Genomic DNA, 23,153 nt, shown 5'->3' on the forward strand with positions numbered 1-23,153 from the left:
TCACCAAACATTTGCCAGGATCTACACATCGCTCTTTTGAGGATTTTTAAAACAGGTTGATGCAAAGCAGGGAGTTTTCAATAGTGTCTGCGACAAACATAGGGTTCTCTAGCATTCATTTTGTACTCAGAAACGTTTACCAGTTCTTGACCAGATATTGTGTAGCTGCAGAGCATCTTGTCTGTGGCACTGCTCTAAACAAAGGCAACATTTTGATGTTGACCGTATGTTTTCCAAAAACTGAGTAAGAGGATTAGTTTGGGCTAAAGTGAAGATTTGTGTTGGAATAAATTGATCCTAACTCTCATTAATATTTCTTTATAGCAACTTTTCTCTGCCTTCCTTCCAGTAGCTATTATTTGTTTTCTGAACTATATAGTCAGTGGTTATTTGAATCCATCTCCCTTCACCAGTAGCCTCACGCTGCTTTATTGTCTCTTGAGCCTTGGGATGTGAAGAACAAAAAGTCAGTGTCATTCCCTCTTGCTCCCCTATGATTATCTTAATACTGTTGATCCCATTCTTATTGAGAGGTACCCAATTCGATTTGATTTATTATAGAATCTATAAAATCCATGCTGTGCAGAAGGAGGCCATTCAGCCCATCAAGTCTGCACCAACCACAATCTTACCCAGGCCCTATTACATTAACCCTACATATTTATCCCAGACACTAAGGTCGATTTAGCATGGCAAATCAACCGAACCTGCATATCTTTGGACTTATTGTTACATGTACAGGGATACAGTGAAACTATTGTTTCTCACATGCTATACAGGAAAACACACCATTCATAGAGTACACAGGGAGAGGGAAAGGATGGAGTGCAGAATATAGTGTTACAATTACAGGTAGGGTTAGAATTAGAAAGATCAGCTTAAGATATGATAGGACCATCCAAAGGTCTGGTAGGGTGACCAAGAAACTCAGCCAGATCTGCTGGTTGCTATATACAATGACTCCTGTCAACAAGTTTGAAGTGTGGATATTGGGAGAAGACAGGTTTGATCAGAGATGCAGTAACCTCCAGAAAAATACTATATACTAACATTCTTCACCTAGATAACTGCAGTGTGTGAAAAATGTATATGGAATAAAGGCAATCTGTTAAATGATTAAAATCAGACGTTATGTTACACACCATAGGCTATTTAATCTTAACAAGACAAGTACTTCTTCTGTTTGTACTCTCTGAAATTCAGCAGTTCCATTTCCTTGCTCGTAAATGCTCTTGTACCAATTATGCAGTTGATGAGTCTGCGGTATGTGTGTGTACTCAAGTGAAGCATGTATTGTGTAGGAAAATTATACTCCCGTTGGGAAAAAAATTTTAAAGAAACTTCACTCATGAGTGCCTATTTCGGATGTCAACTAACTTATTTTTTTCCTGTTCTTTTTCATTCCTTTTTGTCTAATACCTGTGCTGACACCATCATTGGAAAGCTGGTTTGAAGAAGTTATTGAGCTGAAACTTGATAGAAACAGGTTTGAACATACACACATAATCAAAGCAGCATCACTCAGTTTCTCACTGTATCCCTGCATTCGTCCAAACACTCTGATTTGAAGGTTGAGTGATTAGTGTTCTCTGTAATAGAAAGAGGCTATTTGGCCCATCAAGTCCGCACCGACTCTCTGAAAGAGCATCCAGCTCAGGCCCTCCCTTCCACCCTACCTCCGTAACCCAATGCATTTAGCATGGCTAATCCATCTAACCTATACACCTTTGGACACTAAGGGGCAATTTAGCGTAGCCAATTCACTAACCTGCACATCACTGGGACCTTGGGAGGAAACCAGGGGACCCGGAGGAAACAAGCAGACACAGGGAGAAGGTGCAAACTCCACACAAAGTGTCACCCAAGGCCAGAATCGAACTCAGGTCCCTAGCGCTGTGAGGCTTAGATTGGAGTTGAGGAGGAACCTCTTCACTCAAAGGGTGGTGAATCTCTGGAATTCTCTGCCTGTTGAAGTGGTGGAGGCTACCTCGCTGAACATATTTAAGTCACGGGTAGATAGGTTTCTGATAGACAGGGGAATTAAGGGTTATGGGGAGAAAGCGGGAAAGTGGAACTGATCTGCTTCAGATCAGCCATGATCTTATTGAATGGCGGGGCAGGCTCGAAGGGCTAGATGGCCTACTCCTGCTCCTATTTCTTATGTTCTTATGCTCTAACCACTGTGTGACCGTACTGTGATAGACTTCATCAGCCTCTGTTCATTCTGCCACATCACCTAACAGCAATTTTCTCTGCCTTTTAATCTATTGAAAGCAATTCTTCTCAGTACCAACATTAAAAAATATTACAATGTGACCATGGCTAGGATGATCCCATGATTTGGTGTTCCTAATGGACAGTGTTGGATTACAGAATTACTTATAGTGTGGTAGCATACTCACCCTCTCCACTCCTGTCTCCTCATACGAATTCGAGAGCCCTTCCATTAATCACTGTTCAACTAATTAATCTTACATCAGTAGCAGAATAACTGATAAAACCTCCAGTCTTCAATGCCACACTAGTAACCACACAGCATTTTATTGTTACACATTATTAATCTAATTTTGCAATTGTACAGTAAAGATTTCAGGTTGTGAAACAACACTTTTACAGTTGTCTTGTTTTACTTGTCCATTTGTTACTATTTGTCTATGGAACTAAACAATTTTATCCACCTTCTCTATTTTGGTAGGCAATCTCTTGCAGATTTGCTTACATTGAGACATCATTGATTTTTGTCTTTTTTCACTTACTTTCAATGCTAGATATTTACCCTGTCAGATGTTTTGTCTCACTAATATGTAAACTAACTCATCATTATTTCTCTGCCTTCCTATGCTCCTGCCATTCCAGGCTTCAGTCCCTCTTTTGGCATTCTGTAAAGTACTCGTCAAAGCACCCATCACCGTGTCTTTATGAGCGATGAAACTTACCTATCCTCCTTTTTTCATTGATCAGCACGCTTGCTGAGAGCTAATCTTGCTACCTTCCTTTTGCTCACTTCCTCCCCTCCACTATCCTTTTGGATTCTGCAAGTGGCCCACCCTGCCCTTGCCCCCACATTTGATTGTTCACTTATGAACGAGACTCCTGTATCTATTACCTTACTGTGGATGAATCTTAGAAATTTACAGCACAGAATGAGATCATTTAACAATTAAATTCATGACCAGTCTAAAATTAGTTTAATCTTACTTTCCAACTCTTGATCTGTAGCCTTGCAAGTGCATATCAAAGTCTGTTTTAAATGTTATGAGGATTTCTGCCTTTACCACACTCTCTGGCAGTGAGTTCCAGATTCCCACCACTGCTTGAAAAGAATTCCTATTGATGCCCCCCTAAACCTCCTATCTCTTATCCTAATTCAGTGCTGCCTGGTCATGGATTCCTCAACCAAGGTGAATAAGTTATTCATGTTCATTCTACCCTGACCATTCATGATTTTACACACTTCAATTAGATCTCTTTTCAGCCTCCTTTTCCAAAGCAAACAACGGAACCTATCCAATCTTTCCTGATGCCTAAAATTCTCCAGTCTAGGAAACATTTCCTTAAACAAAAGAAAATTATTGTAGATGCTAGAATTTGAAACAAAAACAGAGAACGCTGTAAAACCTCAGCAGGTCTGACAGCATCTGTGGAGAGAGAACAGAGCTAATGTTTCATGTCTGGATGACTCTTCATCATTCTTGTAAATCTCTGTACCTTTTCTATTAGTCACATCATTCCTATAGTGACCAGAACTGCTAGCAGTTCTCCTGCTTTGGTTTAATACTGTTTTACACAGTTCCAACATAACCTCTCTTTTGTTATATTTTATGCCGTCAGCGAATAAAGGCAAATATCCCTTATATCGTCCTAACACCTGTCTTGCAGCCTTTAGGGATTTGGACATGCACTCCAAGTCCCTCTGTTCCTCTACACGTTTCAGTATCCTACCATTTATTCTCTTGCCTTTTTCAACTTCCCCAGGCGCTTCTCTGGATTTCACTCCATTGACCACCGTTCCACCCATTAGACTAGTCCATTGACAGCTTTCTACTGTCTACAGCTTTCTTCTTCACTGTCAACAACACTGCTAATTTTTGTATTATCTGCAAACTTGTTTATCATACTTCCAACAAACAAATCCAAATCATCAAGACACACCATGAAGGGTAATGAACCTGATACTAAGCCCTGATTGCAATGATATATGGGCTTTGATTGATGCTTGGTCCAAAGATGGTGATGCCACATCCTTTATTAAAGTCTCATCATCTGCCCATCCCAATGATCAAGGTGCAGCTTGTATCAATAAAGTCTCTTGGTTTTCTCATATGCTCCCACTCTTCTTTAGAGCACTTCACTTGTTCCATCTCTCATTTCTCCTTTAAACTCCATTGTTCAGTGCCAGTCAGCCTTGTTGAGTTTCTCAAATACCCTTTCTCAACCTCTGTGTTGACCAATTCCTTACTCTTGGTCATTTCAATCCTTTTTGCAATTCAACTTGCCCATAAAATTTGCCCTCCGTTAATCTCCCCCTCCACGTGAATTCTTTACCCAAAACAGTGTCATTCCTTCAAACTTGCCATCTCTTAGGGCTTCTTTAATTCCATGCTCTCAATTACAGAAAAGCCCAGCTTTGATCACTTCCTACCTCACGATGCATATTCTCCTATTCTCTTCCAACCCCATTCTAGTATATCCTTGGGAAAAATTCCCTCCTCTAATCTAATTTACAATAATATTTAAGCTTCCCATTACACCACAATATTTCTGCAGCAAACCTCTTCAACCACTCCCTCACGTGCACTTTTGATATTCTTAGTCCCCTCTCATATATTCCCCTCTTTTTCAAAATCTCAATTATCGCCCTATCTTCAAAAACCCCAGTATCAATTCCTCCATCCTTGCAACATACCACCGCATCTCCATTTCTTTTCCAAAGCACTTCTCACCTCTGGCATCTTTGTCCAGCTTTCTGGGAACTCAATATTTAAATCTCTCCAATGAGATTTCCATCCTTGTAGTAGTTCTGACTAAAGTCACAAATTACACTCTCTGTGTTGGTGATGAGTTGCACCTCTTTATCTTCTGTCTCCTTTCACGTGGTTGACCAGGGTTTTCAACACTTTTCTGGTCCAGCGGAATAGCCTTCATTTTATCCTACTGTAAACTATCTGATCATAGCCACTCCACCTCCAGTAATGGCTTCTTGGTCTACCTTTCCTCTGTTATCTCTGGAGTCCATTAAGGATATGTTCTTGGCTCCGTCAATTCTAACTACATGCTGCTATTTGACACTACTACCCGAACATTGGTCACTTCCATGTGTACAACCAGCTCTGTCCACTACCTGATTTGTCCATTTTGAAGTTGTCTGATATTGAATCACGGATGAGCCACCATCTCCTGCTGTTAAATATTGACAAGACCAAAGTTATTGTATTTGGCCCTCGCGGCAAACGTCACACACTTTTGAGCACCATACCCATGTATTGGCTTTAGAGGGGGACTGAAATGGGGAAAGTCATGACGATGGGTACCTGGCACACAAGATGGTGGCCTGGCGTATAAAATGGTTACCTGAGAAAGAGATATTGACTTTAGCGCTGATAGTTATTTGAAAATAAAACATGCAGCACAGACAGTCATTTAAAGTTAAACATGCAGGAAACAAATACTGCAGGAAGCCAGTAAGAGCTTGAGGCACTTTAAAGATAAGGACAGACTCAGGACAATAAAGTCTGATAAACAGATTAGCCATAAATGGAAATGGGAATGCATAGATGCAGGAAAACCAATTACTGTATGAATAGACCAAAACTAAGTCACTGATTGGGTGGTAAGAAAGTCACTGATAGAGGAAATGTATCTATTCTATGAAACAATGCAATGTTAAATGCCAGTGTCTGTATGTGTCCGACAGTAATGATGTGTTAAACTATCGATCCTACTCAACTATAATGATGTGTTAAATTGCTAATGTCCAGACTATCCATTATCTGAAAAGTATAAAAATGAACTACTCCCATTGTATTATTGAGAAGGTAGCTGCAGAGTACCAGTGGTTTCTCCCCGAAGCTTCGTGTTCAAAATAAAGCTGTACTTTTGAACCTCCAGTCTGACTCCGGTGGCAATTTCCCACAACAATTGGCGTAGTCGACAGGATCCTATTACTGGTAAGTTTCGATTGATTGGCCAAGTTCAGAAAGCCAGATAGAGATCACTGAATCTGTGAGAGTCAGACAGGGTCAAGAATACAGTTTGAAAGGGGTTAAACTTAAGGGGTATTTGTAGTAATAAGTATTGTTGTATACGGCATAGTGATAAGTACTAACTGCTGATAGTAATAAGTAACTGTTTCTTGTGCTGACTGACAAGAGGACAAGGTAGTGCCTGTCTCAAACACCCAGCCTTAGACCGGTTGTTAAGAGGGGATTGCCCCCACACGAAGGTCAGGAATTGAAGTGGGCATAGAGGCACCAAGGGCACTGAGGATTGTGAAGCACAAGTGGCAGAGGTTGGTTAACATGTAGGCCCCCTAACATCGGAGATAGATGCCCAACAGGCACCCTTTACCCAGTTGAAAGCAGGGATTCAGAGGGTATTAGGGAATGCTCCCACTAACTTGAGCAGAATTACCAGAACAAAAATTAAAAGGGGAAGGAGCTTCAGAATACGGGGAACGATTCTTCCAGGTATATCAAGAGTGCTCAGGACAAGGGAACCCAGGTCGAGGAGATCGAACACTCATCCAGGCTCTGAAGGATGGGCTCTCTAGTGCTCACCAAGTCATCCTAAAAATGGGAGTGATTATGTCCCAAGATTATGATGAATTGGTTGAATGGGCTAGTGACATACCCGGAGGCGGAGAGGAGAAATCTTAGTTTTTGTATTTCAGTGTGTTTGTGTGGTCTGGTTGCTTGTCGAATGTAGGTGGTTGTTGTTGCATTAGAGTGAGAGCAGGAGTTGTTGAAGCCTGTTTGTTGCTGAGGAGTGTTTGTTGCAGGCAGTAGATGTGCTGCTTTGCACCTCAGAGGGGCTGGGGAAGCATCAAAACTGTTAAAGATTAAAGTGATAAGATTTCTTGAATTTACTTCTGTTTTTGGGTTTAATTACAGTTTGGAAGAAAGAAGAATAAAAGTGACTGCCTTAATCAACATTCAGTAGTCTCTTTAAATATTGTATTTTCATTCCAGTTTAAAATATTAAGTTTGAATGAAAGAGGAAGTGCTATTGAACGAACATTGGAAGCTTCCATGTGTGTCTTTGTGTGTTTAACAAAATGGTTACATGGATATTTTGTTGTTGTTTGCTTTAATGTTTTAATGTTCTTCCCCTAATTGTGATTTTACAACAGTGGGTTTGATACAGAGTTTAAATAAAAATTGGAAAGTAAATTGAAATTTAAAGGATTTAAACCTTGAATGGAACCAAGTGCTCTTTCCTTTGTCTTGAAGTAGAAAGTATGAGAGAGTTAGTTGAGAAGTTAGAAGAAAATAAGTAATTTTGTGGAAAAGTAGAAAAGTAGGAACAAAGCAATGAGATAAATATACTGTCTGTGAGTCAGTTTAAAGGCCCATGATGCCAATTTGAACAGCAGTTGCCTTTATCTTAAGTGCAGTCACTCTTATTTCATCTCTGGATTTCAGTTACTTTGTCCATATTTGCACCAAGGCTCTATTGAGGTCAAGAGCCGCAAGGCCCTGGTGGAACCTATTGAGCCTCAGTGAGCATGTCCTTGCTGTGCAAGTGCTGTTAATTAGCACTGTTGACGACAACCTCCATCACTTTGATGTTCAAGAAGAGGCTGATTGGGTGTTAATCGGCCGGATTGGATTTGTCCTGCCTTCTGTAAACAAGATATACCGGGACAATTATCAATTAGATACCAGTATTGTAGCTTGGCAACGGGTGTGACTAGCTCTAAAGATAAGAAGCGGAATAGTAGCAGCTGGGACATGGAACATGCAAAAGTCCATTGTCCTCGGGTGGGCTGTTCTGGTCTTGGGGCAGAGCAAGGCTGGAAAATCCTGCCCAATGTCTTTCGTGGTTCAGTGTAGACCCCTGGAACTAATACTGGGATTTGAAGATTTAAATTCTGAGGACATATTGCATAAACCTAGCCTGCATTCCTTTAAATTTAAAGATTGAATGGTTAGCTAAGTTTTTTTTACATATAAACAGAGGTAGACAAAGAAACTATTCCCCCTTGTGAGAAAATTCAGAACAAGGAGCCACAGTTTTAAAATTGGAACGAGGCCATTCAGGAGCAAAACCTGGAACCCACCCCACTAAAAGTCTGTAACCCCTTCAACATTCCGTAGGCAATATTGGTGCCCCTTTTCCCCCCCTCGAACTTAAAATTCCTGATCTTTGTGTTTAAATCCCTTCATGGTCTCACCCCTCATTTCACCTGATTAACAGCTGTCCTTAAGCCAAAACTCTATGCTATGAAATTCCCTCACTACACTGCTTTGCTTTCCCACCTCCATAAAATTAACTTATTTTATTGAACTTTTGGTCACCCTCCAAGAGTTCCTTCTCTGTTTCAGTGGCACAGTGGGTTAGCACTGCTACCTCACAGCGCCACGGACCCAGGTTCAATTCTGGCCTTGGGTCACTGTCTGTGTGGAGTTTGCACATTCTCCCCGTGTCTGTGTGGGTTTCCTCCGGGTGCTCCAGTTTCCTCCCACAGTCCAAAGATATTTGGGTTAGGTTGATTGGCCATGCTAAATTGACCCTAGTATCAGGGGGATTAGCAGGGTAAATGTGTAGGGCTACGGGAATAGGGCTTAGGTGGGATTGTGGCTAGTACAGACTTGATGGGCTGAATAACCTCCTTCTGGACTGCAGGGATTCCATTCAATCATCTCATCTGTTTACACATCTGGGAGACTAGGCAGACGGCGCATGCGGGATGCCGGGCCCGGGGAGACTGGGCAGACAGCGCGTGCGGGATGCCGGGCCCGGGGAGACTGGGCAGACAGCGCGTGCGGGATGCCGGGCCCGGGGAGACTGGGCAGACGGCGCGTGTGAGATGCCGGTCCCCGGGAGCTGGGCGGGCGGCGCATGCTCGGTGCCGGCGGCCCGGCTCTCCATGGCGGATGTGTTGGAGTGAAGACGAGGTTGAGTAGACTCGTTCCGGTGTTTTCCTCGCTGTCTGTCTGTCCGGCCTCTGTCCCGCGCTCTCGCTGCCTTTCAGCCTTTGGGACCCGCCGCGCCCGGGAGGATGGGGGAAGGGAGAGGAGGCGCGACCTTAGCTGAGCCCTCACCAGGCGCTCTTTTAATGAAAGCTGCAGCGCAACAAAATGGCGAGAGTGTGCAGCAGGCTGTCAGACAGGGAGAGAGGGTCCCTGTCTACTGGAGAGTTAGACTATAGAGGGGTCCACACACATCCAGGGCAAAGCAATATTACCGCTACATCTTAAAAACAACACTTTAAAACATTGATTATAATACATTAATATTGACCTTCACATTCGTGGAAGTATTTCCTCAGCAGGCGGTATGAATTTTCAGTGTTGAACCTCTGGGTACTTTGGGATGGTGTCTGCCGCTGTTTACTTGGAAAAGATTAAGCCTTTATTTCAGGAATGTCAATAGTCGGAGGCTGAAGAATGGGGTCTTACAGTTTGATCCTGAATTTTGCAGGATAACTAATTTCAGTCTCTCCCTCGTAAGCGAAGCTTTTACAAGAAAAAAGTAAAATGCAAATCATGAAGCATTGGTAAAAATGGGAATTTTGTGATTAAAAGTTTCGTTTGTATTATTTCCACACTGAACTAGTGACGCTGGTCTATTCCTTAAAACTCATTGACCACCTTTTTCCCCCCCCAGAGAGATTGTATTTAAATGCTTGAATCATTTTGACCCATCTAAATAATTCAGTTGACTGAATTTAATATGACAAGGGTTAACAAAAATCCTTACAATATTATCATGTGTAGTGGGGAGAGATTTATAAAATACATCAGAGCACATGAGAGGTTCTTGTCTCTACAAGTGTTTTACTTAGCAGTGATAGTTACTGATCATATAATTAAGTTAATGTCATGTGATGTATTTATTTAGTGTGTGTTTGTAAATAAATGTGACAATAGTTCATGCAAAGCTACGCTTGCTGGAAGTGGGTGATATTATACGAGAACCTGTAGGCAGAAAATTTGTCATTTACATAAAGAATTTGTTAGTGTCAGATTTGTAAAGCTTTATGATAAAATACACCTCAAGTGCAAGTTGTTTTATGTTGACACCTGAATGCAGTTGTCAGTGTTAAATTGCTATTGTTGATCTTAAAAAAAATCTTGAATTGTGTTTCTTCCATATTCAGTTCAGAGCTGGATAGAACTAATACAGAGAGGCTCTTGATTTATTCTTTCTGTTCAGAAATACCTAGCTTTCACTATTCACACACATCATCATGCTTGTGATCAGAAACTGAACATGTGAAGAACTACATACTTGTGCCAGGCATCTATCTGTGTATGTGTCCAACCACCCCATGGCAGTGTTGAATCTCTGGCATATATGAGTTGCTAGGTTTATTGGTGTATGCTTGTTACAGTACTAATCAGAAACAAGTACATTGATCCAAACTATCAAAGCTTTTCACCTTGCACTCATCACATCAGCTATGCAAAATAAAACAACAGTAAAGGGGATTATAATTTATACTCCATGAGAAGAGAATGCTGTTTGTTTGGCAAGTGGACTCTGGTAGAGATGGTGCCTTGGAGCATGCTATAGAGGACAATTAACTGCCAGGTATTCATTTCAAAATCATATCAGGCATGTCAACACTAATTGATCAAAACATAAGAAATGGACCAGGGAATGGCAGTCCCCCAAGCTTTTGTTTAGGCGCAAAAGACACTGTGTTAATATGCTCCTTGTTGCAAAAGTCACAGCCCGATATGTGTCTTCTAGCATCTGTAAATGAGCCATTGAACACTACAGCACAAACAGGCCCTTCGGCCCACAAGTTGCACTGATCATATCCCTACCTACCAGGCCTATCTATAACTCTCAATCCCATTAAATCTCGTACTCGTCCAGAAGCCTCTTAAAAGACCCCTAGCCAGAAGCCTCTTAAAAGATCATACTTGCCAACCAATAAGCACTTTCTTCTCATGTAGTATAAATTGTATTTTGCTATTTTATCTTGCATAGCTGTCCTGATTGGTGCAAGATAAAAAGCTTCAACCATCCATCTTTTTCACGCAGTACTCAGTTCAGTTTATTTATTAGTGTCACAAGTAGGTTTACATTAACATTGCAATGAAGTTACTGTGAAAATTCCTGAGTCGCTACACTCTGGCTCCTGTTTGTGTATACTGAGCGAGAATTTAGCATGGCCAATGCACCTAACTAGCATGTCTTTCAGACTGTGGGAGGAAACGTGCAGACACAGGGAAAACATGCAAACTCCGCTAGACAGTGACATAAGCCAGGAATTGAACCTGGGTCTCTGGTGCTGTGATGCAGCGGTGCTTGCCAGTATGCTGCCCTAGTAGTTCTGTGCTGCCATGTGACTAATTAAAATGAAGCAGTTGAGGTCAAATGTCCTTGCTCCCAAAATGGCTTACTGGATCTGAAATGCTGATATCTGCATAAAACACCAACTCTAGTATGGAAAGAAGGTCTAAAGTGAAGATCAACTTTAAGAAAGGGTGTTAAATAATAAGCTTGTTACTATACCAGACTTCTTGGAGACATCGCCCTTTCTTCATTGTTTTTTGTTATTCTAAATGAGAAACTAGCAGCTTGGGGTGTTTATCATGACTTGGTAATAACTGCTTACCCTGGAGTTAGTTTCCAATAAAAATTGGCTGAGTTCAGGACCTCACTGAAGTTGTGAACCAAGTTTTAACTAGCTTGTTTTAGGAATTGTAGAATCTGTACAGTGCAGAAGGAGGCCGTTTGGCCCATCGAGTATGCATCAACCACAATCCCACCCAGGCCTTATTCCCATAACCCCACATATTTACCCTGCTAATCCCCTGATACCATGGACAATTTAGCATGACCAATTCATTTAACCTGCACATCTTTGGACTTTGCAAGGAAACCAGAGCTCTTGGAGGAAACCCATGCAGACATGGGAAGAACATGTAAACTCCACACAGACTGACCCAAGTCTGGAATGAAATCTGGGCCCCTGGTGTTGTGAGTCAGCAGTGCTAATCACTGTGCCATTGTGTATTCCCTTATTGGTATTCCAACCAATATTTGTCCTGCCGACTAAACCAGCCTATTCGTAGAAGCTTACAGTGCAGAGACCATTCATCCTGCATCGACCCCAATTCCATCCAGGCCCTATCCTCATAACCCCATGTATTTACCCTGCTAATCCCCCTGATACAAAGGGTCAGTTTAGCATGGCCAATCCACCTAATCCACGCTGTGAGAGGGAAACAGAGCATCAGAGGAAACCCATGCGGGGAGAGTGTGCAACCTCCACACTCTCTCCTGATGCTGAAATTGAACCCCGGTGCCTCGCGCTGGGAGGCAGCTGTGATAACCACCGTGCCGCCCCAAAGCTGGATATGTTTTCAGAGTGACGACTGGTTTTTCCACATTGCCAAAGTTTGGGTGTGAGAATTAAACAGCAAGGGTGATGATACATTTTTATATGCCAATTTCCTGTGTCAGCATAGTCTCTCAAATGCACCACAATGAAAATGTACAACATTTTGATGAAATATGTGTCTGTTTACAAACTATTGAAATATAATAAAAGCTCTTTTTTTAATAAATGATTACAATGAGCTATCATGAACATCATTCTTGTTTGTTATGGTCTTTGTTGTGATTTTTTTCAATTTTAGGCAGGGCCATGAGCAGTGAGAGAACTGGTTGATACCCAGCAGTAGCAGGGAATTGAATTAATTTAAATAGAGATATAACTAGACACAAAGTGTTGGCAGGGAGAAGTTGCTTAAAAAGGTGTGAAAGCTTAAGTGACATTAAGAAGTACCCATTAACCTTGGGTTTTCACCTTTAACTGTTGTATATTAATTTATCTTCCTAAGTGAATCTTTGCTCCAAATGAGTTAACCTGTTATCAGTGCTGACTGAGCCAAGATGACAATGAGATTCTTGTGTAGGGTGAAACAACATTTATGTTTATTTAACACAGTTCCATTTTTAATAAAAAAAAATCCTTCAGGGCATTGTTATTTATAGGAATATTTTAAAATACCTTTTGTGAATGAGCTGCATTGTTAAAAATGATATTGTATCATGTCACCATAAATACTAACCAAAGTGAAAAATCCAAGAGTAATGTATTTTGTATTACAATTGGAGCGTTTTTAATTATAAAAGTATTTTTGTTTACTTGAGAGGTATGGTAGTGAACTTTACCATGAATACCCTTGTTCCACATGCTTCTTGGAGGCACCATGCTAATCTAATGTACTGGTTAGTATGAGTGATGAGGTGGCATGATGATGCATAGCCTTAAGACAGCCAAACTGACCTGTGCTTATGGTTCTCCATTTGGTACATTTCCAGAGCCGCTCTTTAAGCTGTTGGGAATGCGGTTGAGGGAAGAACTGATTGAAAGTGACTAGAATTGTTCTTGCCACTTCCCAGTGGCCAGTTTCAGAGCAACATTCAGTATTATCAGGGATAATGTAGGCTGCCATTTCAGCCATAATGGTGCATTGTGATCAAAAAGCCTGAAGGGGGAAAACACAAAATTTCACTCTCCGCAAAATAAATTATTCGGCTGCTTTCTACAAGTTTGTTTACATCGTATTTTAGATCCTTTGAAAGAAGAATATCTCTTTTTCTCTCTGCTCTGTTTCTAATCTGAATATGGCATCCTTTTCCTGATTTTGCTTCCAGTTCCAAACTTACTTCCTCAGCTTAATTAGAACAGAAGTTAATTATAGTTCTCACATGGAGGACTTTTGCCCATGAATATCTATTAGAAGCCTATTTGGACTATACTTCATGTTATCAGTTTTTAGAGGAGTAAAATTTAAAAAATTGCGCAACAGTCAGGCATCAGGATGGGAAAGGAAATTAGGTGTTTTTAAGAAAATGGATTTCCATTAGTAGCTGTACGATTTCTTATCTTTAAAGTTGGCCAGCTGCTGGCAATGTTGTGCAATGAAAAGCTGTAAATGGTAGTTTAATTTTATAATGACAATATCTTTGTTTGCCATTCTTTTTGTTCCACTTTGTTTCTCTTGTCTTTATGAACATTCTGATTCATGTTAACTGACACTCCATTAGAAGTGAGAAAGAAACTTAGCACATCAAGCAGCAGCAGTGGAGAGAAAAAGAAAAGCATTAAATGTTTTGGGTTGCTGACTTTCATCAGAGGTGCTGGTTGTCTTCTGGTACTCTTTCCATGTGCTCATTCTTCACAAGTGAGTCTGGGCACTTAGTTTTGGCACGTTATTCAGCCTGAAGACATAAGATTGACTCTTTACTCATCTGGAAACCACATATGAAGCTTCCAGGACAACTTTGCCATAAAAGTGCAAACATACTTCTCCTTTATTCAGAGTTAAAGTGACCAAGTGTATGTACCACCAGCCTGTCTAAATCAACAATTTTAGCATAAACCAGGAATTGAACTTAGTGCTTGTTGCTTAAGTTCATATTGAGCTTTGCATTGAGGAATAGTGCTTTCAAAGGTGCCGTGGTGTGAGTACTGCTTTTTGCCACTTTTCATTGAGTGTGAAGTCTTTTGAGAGATGTAATGGTCATGAAGAACAGTATATCCCTTTTTGAATTACTTTTGGGCTGTTGCATTAGGGATCCACCTACTCTAGTTAGCATTGTTGCTATTATGAAAATCAAGTGACGAAAATTAGCAGCTAGAATGATGCTTTAGGTGTACCTTAGCAACTTTAAAAAATAACACATTTCAGACACAAAATATCTTGTTACTATTAATGAAAGTAAACATACAGCACATGATGTTGAATTAAGAACTTATGGAAAATTGCTGGTCATGAGTAAATAAAAATGTTCAGCAACGTTACACTCAATGTATTTATTCAAGGGGGTGATGCAGTGTTTAGTCCTGCTGCCTCACAACTCCAGGCACCAGAGTTCGCTTCCAACCTGTGTCTGACTGTGGAATTTGCACCTTCGCCCTACGACTGTAGGTTTTCGCCGAGTGCTCTAGTTTCCTCCCACAACCCAAAGACATGCAAGCTAGGTGGATTGACTACAGTAAAGTGCCCCTCAGTTTGTGTGTGTCTGTGAGCCCTGTGATAGATCGGCATCCTGTCCTGGGTGTATCCTGCCTAACATCCAGTGTCTCTTGGGGTAGGTTCCGACTCCCTGACCCTGAACTGGAGTAAGCAGTTCAGTGAAGTGTTTACTCAATTTATGCATCTAACTTTTTAGATAAAACAAACTATGAAGCAATACTTTTCACTGTATCCAAATACATTGACAATAATAAATCAAATTAAGTGGACTTTGATGTTAAAATTTAGGCTGCTTTGGGGGAGTTGTCATGTTGCTCATGTCTTCATCAGTTGGCATTTAGTTGCTGAAGATCAAGTGACAAACTACTAGTGGCAGGGTATTAAGAAGGGAATGCTATGATGGAACATGTGTGGTGGTTGTACGAAGAGACTACAGTGCAGTAAATGATATGCTGTCTAGTTATTAGTATACTGGTCAGAAGGCTTGTTTGATTCCCGTTGTTTAGGCTGTGTTTAATAGTTTGACGTGGGTGTGTAAGTATTCCCGTAAACTTTTTTTATACTGTTGACGTTTGAACATGCAATCACAATAGAAGTCAGACAATGAGAATAAGTTTAAAACTTAACTTGCAGAATGACTTCTTGGTCAGTTCTCTCTAAGGTACTAAATTCTGTCCGACCTGCAGGTAAATTACACCGTATCATTTTGAGTCATGCTTCATCAGTCATGAAAATGAACACTTAGATGACATTATTGATTTTCATTGAAAGAGAATATTTGTCCCTAGGGTAATAGAAGCAAGGGTATCTTGCAGTGCATTTATGATAGCTCTGTAGTCTGCAATTTGCTGCCAAGAAGAAAGCTCTGTGCATTGTGCTTGCATGTATGCCCCAAACTTAAGAGGTACTTGACAAATAAATGGAGGATATGAGATGTTTGTGCCATTTTAAACTTGTAAATAATATTCCAATGTCTGTCTGAGCCCCATTTACAACCATTTGACACAACACTTGCAGTTAGACCACATACGAAGTTAAACCCAAACAGTATGAAATTCCTCTCTTTCTGGAGCTTGACTTTGGAGTGATAATGCAAAAGTTGTTTAGCAATGACACAAACAATACAATCCAAACACACCATAAATTAATAGTAAGACTTCGCAGTGCATATACATAGTCGGAAATTCACAAAATATGGATGGCACGGCAGCACAGTGGGTAGCACTGCTGCTTCACAGTGCTAGGGACCCGGGTTCAATTCCCGGCTTTGGTCACTGTCCGGGTGGAATTTGCATGTTCTCCCCGTGTCTTTGGGGGTTTCCTCCGGGTGCTCCGGTTTTCTTCTGAAAGAAGGGGCTGGTTAGGCGCATTGACCCGAACAGGCGCTGGACTGTGGCGACGAGTGGAATTTCCCAGTAAGTTCATTGCAGCATTAATGTAAGCCTTATTTGTAACCAATAAATAAACTTTTACACATCTTCATTGAGTGAATAAGCTGACTTATTTGCATATTAGATAGGCAGGGAAAATTGATAAGTGTTTGTTGAACAGCAATTGTTTTGATCCCCTGTGATTAATTCGTAAATGATAAGGGGAAGAGTATTTGTTACAATATGGTGTTTTGTAATGTAGGTAACCATATAGAAGATTCAAGATTTTGCAAGAGATTTGGATACTAACTGGATTGGCGAACGAACAGTGAATGGATTTTAGTGTAAGTAAATGAACGAAAATGCACGTTGGTACAGGACACATACACACCTGAAGGAATATCCATTTATGATGTCCAAAAGCATGAATGAATAATCTTTTTCAAATCACCACAATTGTTCCTTTCACACATCATGTACATTCCATTCTATCTTATACTCTGTGTAATCAATTGAAGAAACATTATGTAAACTTTGTTTCACTTGCCAAAAAGATGTATCCATTTCACATTTATTTGGATTAACCCATTCGACCATTTGAACTCAATTATTTTGAATGCTATCTTTATCTTGCTTTTGTATTGTACACTAGTTACATGTCATGAGCCAGGTTTATGATATTTCAACTCTGGTCCATGTCGTACAATTGAACAGAAGAGACTCTGAATTAAAATCTTTCAAGTCCAATTTAATCATTGCCTTGTCATTTTAAGGAAACCAACAGCCCCAGTATCTTTTCTATATAACCATTCATACATATGCCTTGACGGTGAACGTCAGCAAGCTATCCTATCACTGGGAACATTACATCTAAACCTAAACCAATCTTCATCCAGCCCTTCATGACGACTGACTGGCTTTCTAAAGAGGAGCTCTGATTGTCTCTCTTCAGCCTTGGGGAAGTTCAGGTCAATTATAGTATCCTGAGATGCAGTAGCTTCCCAGAAGCATGAAAGTCAACTAGATTATTCCTATTGTTTGTCAATTCCATACTGGATAGTGCAATGTAATCCATTCCCCTGATATTTCGCCTTAATTTTCCGTTAGTAAATATGCTTGCTCTGCTTTGTCTTATCTGTGCATAAAGCTGAAAGTGCTTTGAATTACTTTTTTTTAATTCTACAATCTGCCTTTCTTTAAAATTCTTGTATCTTGCATGTATTTTAGTCTTATCCTTCTCTATATGAATTCCAATATAACTGTACTTTGCTTTTTTATATCTTCAGGTGTTTCAACTTGACTCTGAAACTTTTGATTTATTTCTTCAGCCATTAAGTGTCATTTTCATTTTATTTTAGTGGTTATTTCTGAGATGGCAGAAGATGTCACTGAGGATGAGATTGGTATTGAGAGAAACACTACATTATTGCGACCAGATGCTGACATAACTGAGGATTGTGAGGCAGAACGTCAAGTCTTTCAGGTAAGGTCACAGTAGACAAAAAAAAATGTTTGATCAAAACGGAAAATGATGGAAATATTCAACAGGTCTGTCAGCATGTGTGGCGGGAACAGACAAATTAATGTTTTGGGACTGATCTTTCTTCACAAGCAATAAGTGAGTGAATTTTGCAACTCCAGGAAGATAGAATAAATGTTCAGTTGCAGGTAATACAAATATCATGTTGCATTTCAATGAAGCTCTACATTTAGCCATTTTAAGATTTGTGTGAATTGCTTGCCCATCAATTTTGTATAAATCTCTCTGGGGATTTGCTCTGATCTCCAATTAGTGGGCACCCTGCCCCAAATTAAGAGGTCTCACTATCTAGGTACTTTGCCACCCTATTCTCAGATAAAGGTAAATATCCAGCTAGATTAAAAATTGAATGTGTCTTCAGGTATTCCCCCTTCCAGCTTGTCACACTGGTGTTGAGCTATCACTGTATGCTGCTGCTCAAATACAAAAGTTGCTAAATTCACTTTTCTGTTTGTTTAACCTTCAAAGCAATTAGCCTGGATAGATGATGGAGAATCTGCATTTGGAAGGAATGATCCCATCACTGTCATTCCCATCACAGTACACATTACAGATGACTCTGCTACTTCTCAGAATGCTACAGTACAAGTGTCCCAACAAGCACAGACTGTGTCCACTGAGCCGTTTCAGCTGATGGATCAGAATGGGCAACCTATCCAGTATGAACTGCAATCATTGGGGGAAACAAATGCACGTATGGTTAGTAGCAAACTGAACTGTGAGCAAAATTATACAATCTTTGTTTCTCATTGACTCATGCAAGAATCCAGTGATGCTGGTTGTTAGACTCCTCAAAAGTGACAGGATTTCCGTATGGTAATGGTATAATAACCCCAAAATGTAATAGCTTTATAATCTGCGGGAAAAAAATCCAAATGTGACCACGTTTAACACGAGTTGAATAAATCAGAATTTAACACAGTATTGATTTAGGTCTGACCCCCCTTTCAGAAGGGTTCAATAAGACCTCATAGAGCTAGTGGAAGAAGGTTGGACCTTTGATACAGAGTCAAGTTCTTGACTTGCATTCTCCTCAATAAGAGGCTTACACCATGTACTAGATATACGGAGCCATCTAGTTAAGTGGCACAAGTCATACCTCACAAAACTTCTCATCCAATTGCTAAATCATAAGTTTTTAAAAAAGGTGCCATGGAGAATGCTATTATTTAGACTGTACGTACTAATACCCTAGTAAATGAATGACCTAATGGGTTTTAGATGATAACTATTATGCTTTATATTGTATGGACTATATGCGCTCAGCAATAGTGCCAGTTTAGCATTTGGCCAGGCTGCTGTTGGATTGGGATGTACGTGTATGTACTTGTAAATTTTGTGAAATATTCAGAAAAATTTACGTAATTTATTCAACCTTAAAAAATGGAATTATAATCCATAGAGAAAAAGCATTTGCTGATGCATTGGTAGGTTAAGGGAATCACCTTCCATTTAACTGCATTATATCATCTATCTGAGATAGAACTTTAATTATTTTGATTTGGTGTGTTTAGACCTGTATTTGTTACAGCAGAAAACATATTAACATTGTTTTCTTTTTATTTCCAGTATTTTTAAGGTGTAAAAAAGAACTTTAATTAAAACTTTTCAGTTCTTGTTTTTAAATCTTCAATTTTGGCCAGGAAAGTTTGTGGCTATTCAATTTATACTGCCTTGAATTATGGCTTGTGCAGGCATGTTTTGATCACGTAAGCCTCAGTCAAACTCTGCATTGACTACCGCTGTTTTTCCACCGAGGTACATAAGGATACCTGTTCAACTGTGTCATAGCGTGGATTCAAGTCCTCTCAGAGCATGGGAAAAAAAATGTGGCAAGACGAAAGATATATTGTGACCCATGTTCCTGTCTGAGGTCACAGACTCAATGCAATTGAAATAAAAATATAAAATGCTGAAATTAATCAGCAGGTCAGGCAGCAGGGACTGTGTCCTTTGCAACTCTCAGATCCACTTTTTAGTGACTCCCAATATCACCTTCCTGTGCAAGTGCAGAAGATGCATCATCTGCCCTTTTACCTCCTTTGTTTCAACCATCCAGGGCGCAACAACGACTTTAGGTGAAAAACAATTTGCCTGTGTGACTATGGCAAGGTGGCAGAGTGGTTAGCACTGCTGCTTCACAGCTTCAGAGATCTGGGTTTGATTCCAGGCTTGGATCGCTGTGTAGAGTTTGCACTTTCTCCCGTGTCTGCATGGATTTCCTCCGGATGCCCCGGCTTCCTCCCACAGTCTAAAGATGTGATGGTTAGGTGCATTGGCCATGCTAAATTGCCCCTTAGTGTCCCGGGATGTGTAGGTTAGAGGGATTAGTGGGGTAAGTATGTGGGGTTATGGGAATAGGCTGTTGTTGTCTGCAGACTCAGTGGACCAAATAACATCCTTCTGCACTCTAACGTTTCTGTGCTGCTTTCAATTTAATATACCTGTTTGGTGTTCATGATGTGACCTTGTCTGCCTTCTCTAGCTGGCAGGGAGGCAGTGGCCTAGTGGCTGAACTAGTAATTCAAAGATCTAGGATAATGTTCTGGGGACCCAGGTTTGAATCTCACCATGTCATTTAAATTCACTAAAAATCTAATGGTGACCTTGAAACCATTGTCAGTTGTGGTAAAAACCACAGGTTCACTCATGTCCTTGAAGAAAGGAAATCTGTAGTTCTTACTTGATCTGGCCTATGTATGACTGCAGATCCACAGCAATATGGTTGACTCTTATGGATAGGCGATAAATGCTGGCCCATGAGTGAAATAAAAGATTAATGATATAATGCAGTTGAATAGAAGGTGATCCCCTTAACCTACCAATACATCAGCAAGTGCTTTTCCTCTATGGATTATAATTCCCTTCTTTAAGGTTGAATAAATGACCAAATGCAGATTGGAGGACTGCTTTGTAGAATAACTATTCAACCTGTCAGTTTAATTTTCCTCTTCACTTGCACTCTGACTTTTCTGCCCTCTGCTACTGTTCCAATAAAACTTAATGTACGCTCGAGTATCAGTCTCTCATATTTCAATCAGATGCTTCACAAATTTCCAAACTCAACACTGAGTTGTATAATTGCAGATCACAACCTTTGCGCCTTTTTTTTAATTTATGAACTTGCCCAATCACTATCTTCTTTTGCTTTGCATGATCACCCCTTTTATCCTATACTCTCCTGCTGTTGACCCGATGTTTTCTCTTTTGTTCTCTGTGATCCCTTTTCTTGTCTTTGGACTTTAACCTTTTCCCCATCTGACAAATGGTCAACAACTTGGAACACTAATTGTTTTCTGTCTACAAATGTTGTCTGACTTATTGTGCAATTCCAGCATTTTCCATTTTCTCTTTCAGATTTACAGCTGTATTTTGCTTTTGTATTAGAATAAATCATTTGATTATTTTTGGCATCTTGGCCTTAAAAATATTTGATTAATCACCATTGAGACCTTGGGATCTATCTTGGCAAAGCACTCTTATGTAACCAGACCTGACAGAAATTGAGTGCAAGTAGAAAATATGTACATGATCATTCCTTAAAGATATACTGACAAATTATGGTTTACTTCACATTGCATAGGAAGGGAGAGGACTACCACCTAATGGTGGTCATGAGTAAGTGCCTGTTAGTGTTAAAAGAATTGTTACTAGTTTTTGACAATGAATTGGTTATCTTGATGCTGAAAGGGTACCAATCCCTTTTCCATAAATGAGATACTCCTGGCTAGACATGTATACTTTACTGCTAGCATGTTTATCCAGAGTATGATTGCTTTGACTGAACTTCCAAGTGGTTCTGAGGTTGTAGTCATCTTTTCAACCTTATCTTTTTAAGCTCCATTTTTTCTTTTTTGAATAGATCTCATGTTTCTTCTACAAAAGGTAAGTTACTTCATGTTTACGGGTTAGTAACCTCTAGGACAGGATGAAAGAAAACTTTTAGTCAATCCATGCAGTTGTTTACTTCATGAAAATTCCCACCACTGAGCAGCAGTTAACAAATAATATATTACAATACTAGTATTAGAAAATCCAAATTTTTTTTGGCCAACGCAGTCCAAGCCATGATATCTAGAATCTCTTCACTCTGTGTTACTTGTTCAGCAAAAGTAATTGCTCATTCTGCCTGATCAACGGGCACTTTTTGATTAGTACACATTTATCTCTGTGTCACGTACAAAGCAGTTACTCGGCGAAATCTATATGCAATCACGAAGTATGCGGTGAAGATTAGTGGGAAGCCAAGGGTTCGGGAAGCCTTCAAAAACCAACAGGGGACAGCTAAAAAAAGCAATAAGGTGGTAGAAGATGAAATATGAGGGTAAGCTAGCTAGTAATATAAAAGAAGATTACAAGAACCATTTTTAGATATATAAAGGGTAAGAGCGCGGCAAGAGTGGACATTGGACCACTGGATAATGACGCTGGAGAAGTAGTAATGAAATAGATAAATAGCAGAGGAACTGAATAGGTCCTTTGCGCAGTCTTCGCAGTGGAAGACCCCAGCAACATACTAAAAATTCAAGAAAGTCAGAGGACAGATGGCTATTATTGTGTAACAAGAGAGCATTAATTAGTGGTGCGAAAAGTGACAATAATATGGTGGAATTCTCCATTAAGATGGAGAGTGACATAATGATGCCTGAGACCAGAGTCCTGACCTTGAGGAAAGCTAACTTTGATGGTATGAGATGTGCATTGGCTAGGATAAGCTGGCAAAGGACACTTAAGGGGTTAACAATGGATAGGTAATGGCAGACATTTAAAGAATACCTTGATGAACTTCAACAACTGTACATCCCTGTCTAGCATAAGAGTGAAACAGTGAAGGGGGCTCATCCATGGCTAACAAGGGAAGTCAAGGATAATGTCAAAACAAAAGAGGAGGCATATAAATTGGCAAGAAAAAGCAGCAAACCTGAGGACCGGTAGAAATTTTGAATCCAGTAGAGGAGGACGAAGAGTTTAATCCGGAAGAGGAAAATAGAATACAAGAGGAGGCTTGCAGAAAACTGACAACAAAAGCTTATATAGATGTGGGAAGAGAAAAAGACTGGTGAAGACAAATGTAGG

General features: G+C 40.1%; 1 protein-coding gene across 1 annotated transcript in view; it reads left to right on the forward strand.

Annotated features, from left to right (window-relative positions):
• The first annotated feature begins 9,017 nt into the window (after nt 1-9,017).
• LOC145349818 (calcium-responsive transcription factor-like) overlaps nt 9,018-23,153 on the forward strand; it is a 64,860-nt gene continuing 50,724 nt past the window's right edge. The window contains exons 1-4 of the mRNA XM_080198373.1: nt 9,018-9,116; nt 16,800-16,881; nt 17,896-18,020; nt 18,546-18,776. Of these exons, the coding sequence (XP_080054499.1) occupies nt 17,910-18,020; nt 18,546-18,776 (342 nt within the window). The 5' untranslated portion in view covers nt 9,018-9,116; nt 16,800-16,881; nt 17,896-17,909. The remainder of the gene's footprint in view (nt 9,117-16,799; nt 16,882-17,895; nt 18,021-18,545; nt 18,777-23,153) is intronic.

This window comes from Carcharhinus amblyrhynchos, chromosome 11 (assembly GCF_965287045.1).
Source record: "Carcharhinus amblyrhynchos chromosome 11, sCarAmb.v2.hapA, whole genome shotgun sequence".
In the NCBI taxonomy this organism is placed as follows: Eukaryota; Metazoa; Chordata; class Chondrichthyes; order Carcharhiniformes; family Carcharhinidae; genus Carcharhinus; species Carcharhinus amblyrhynchos.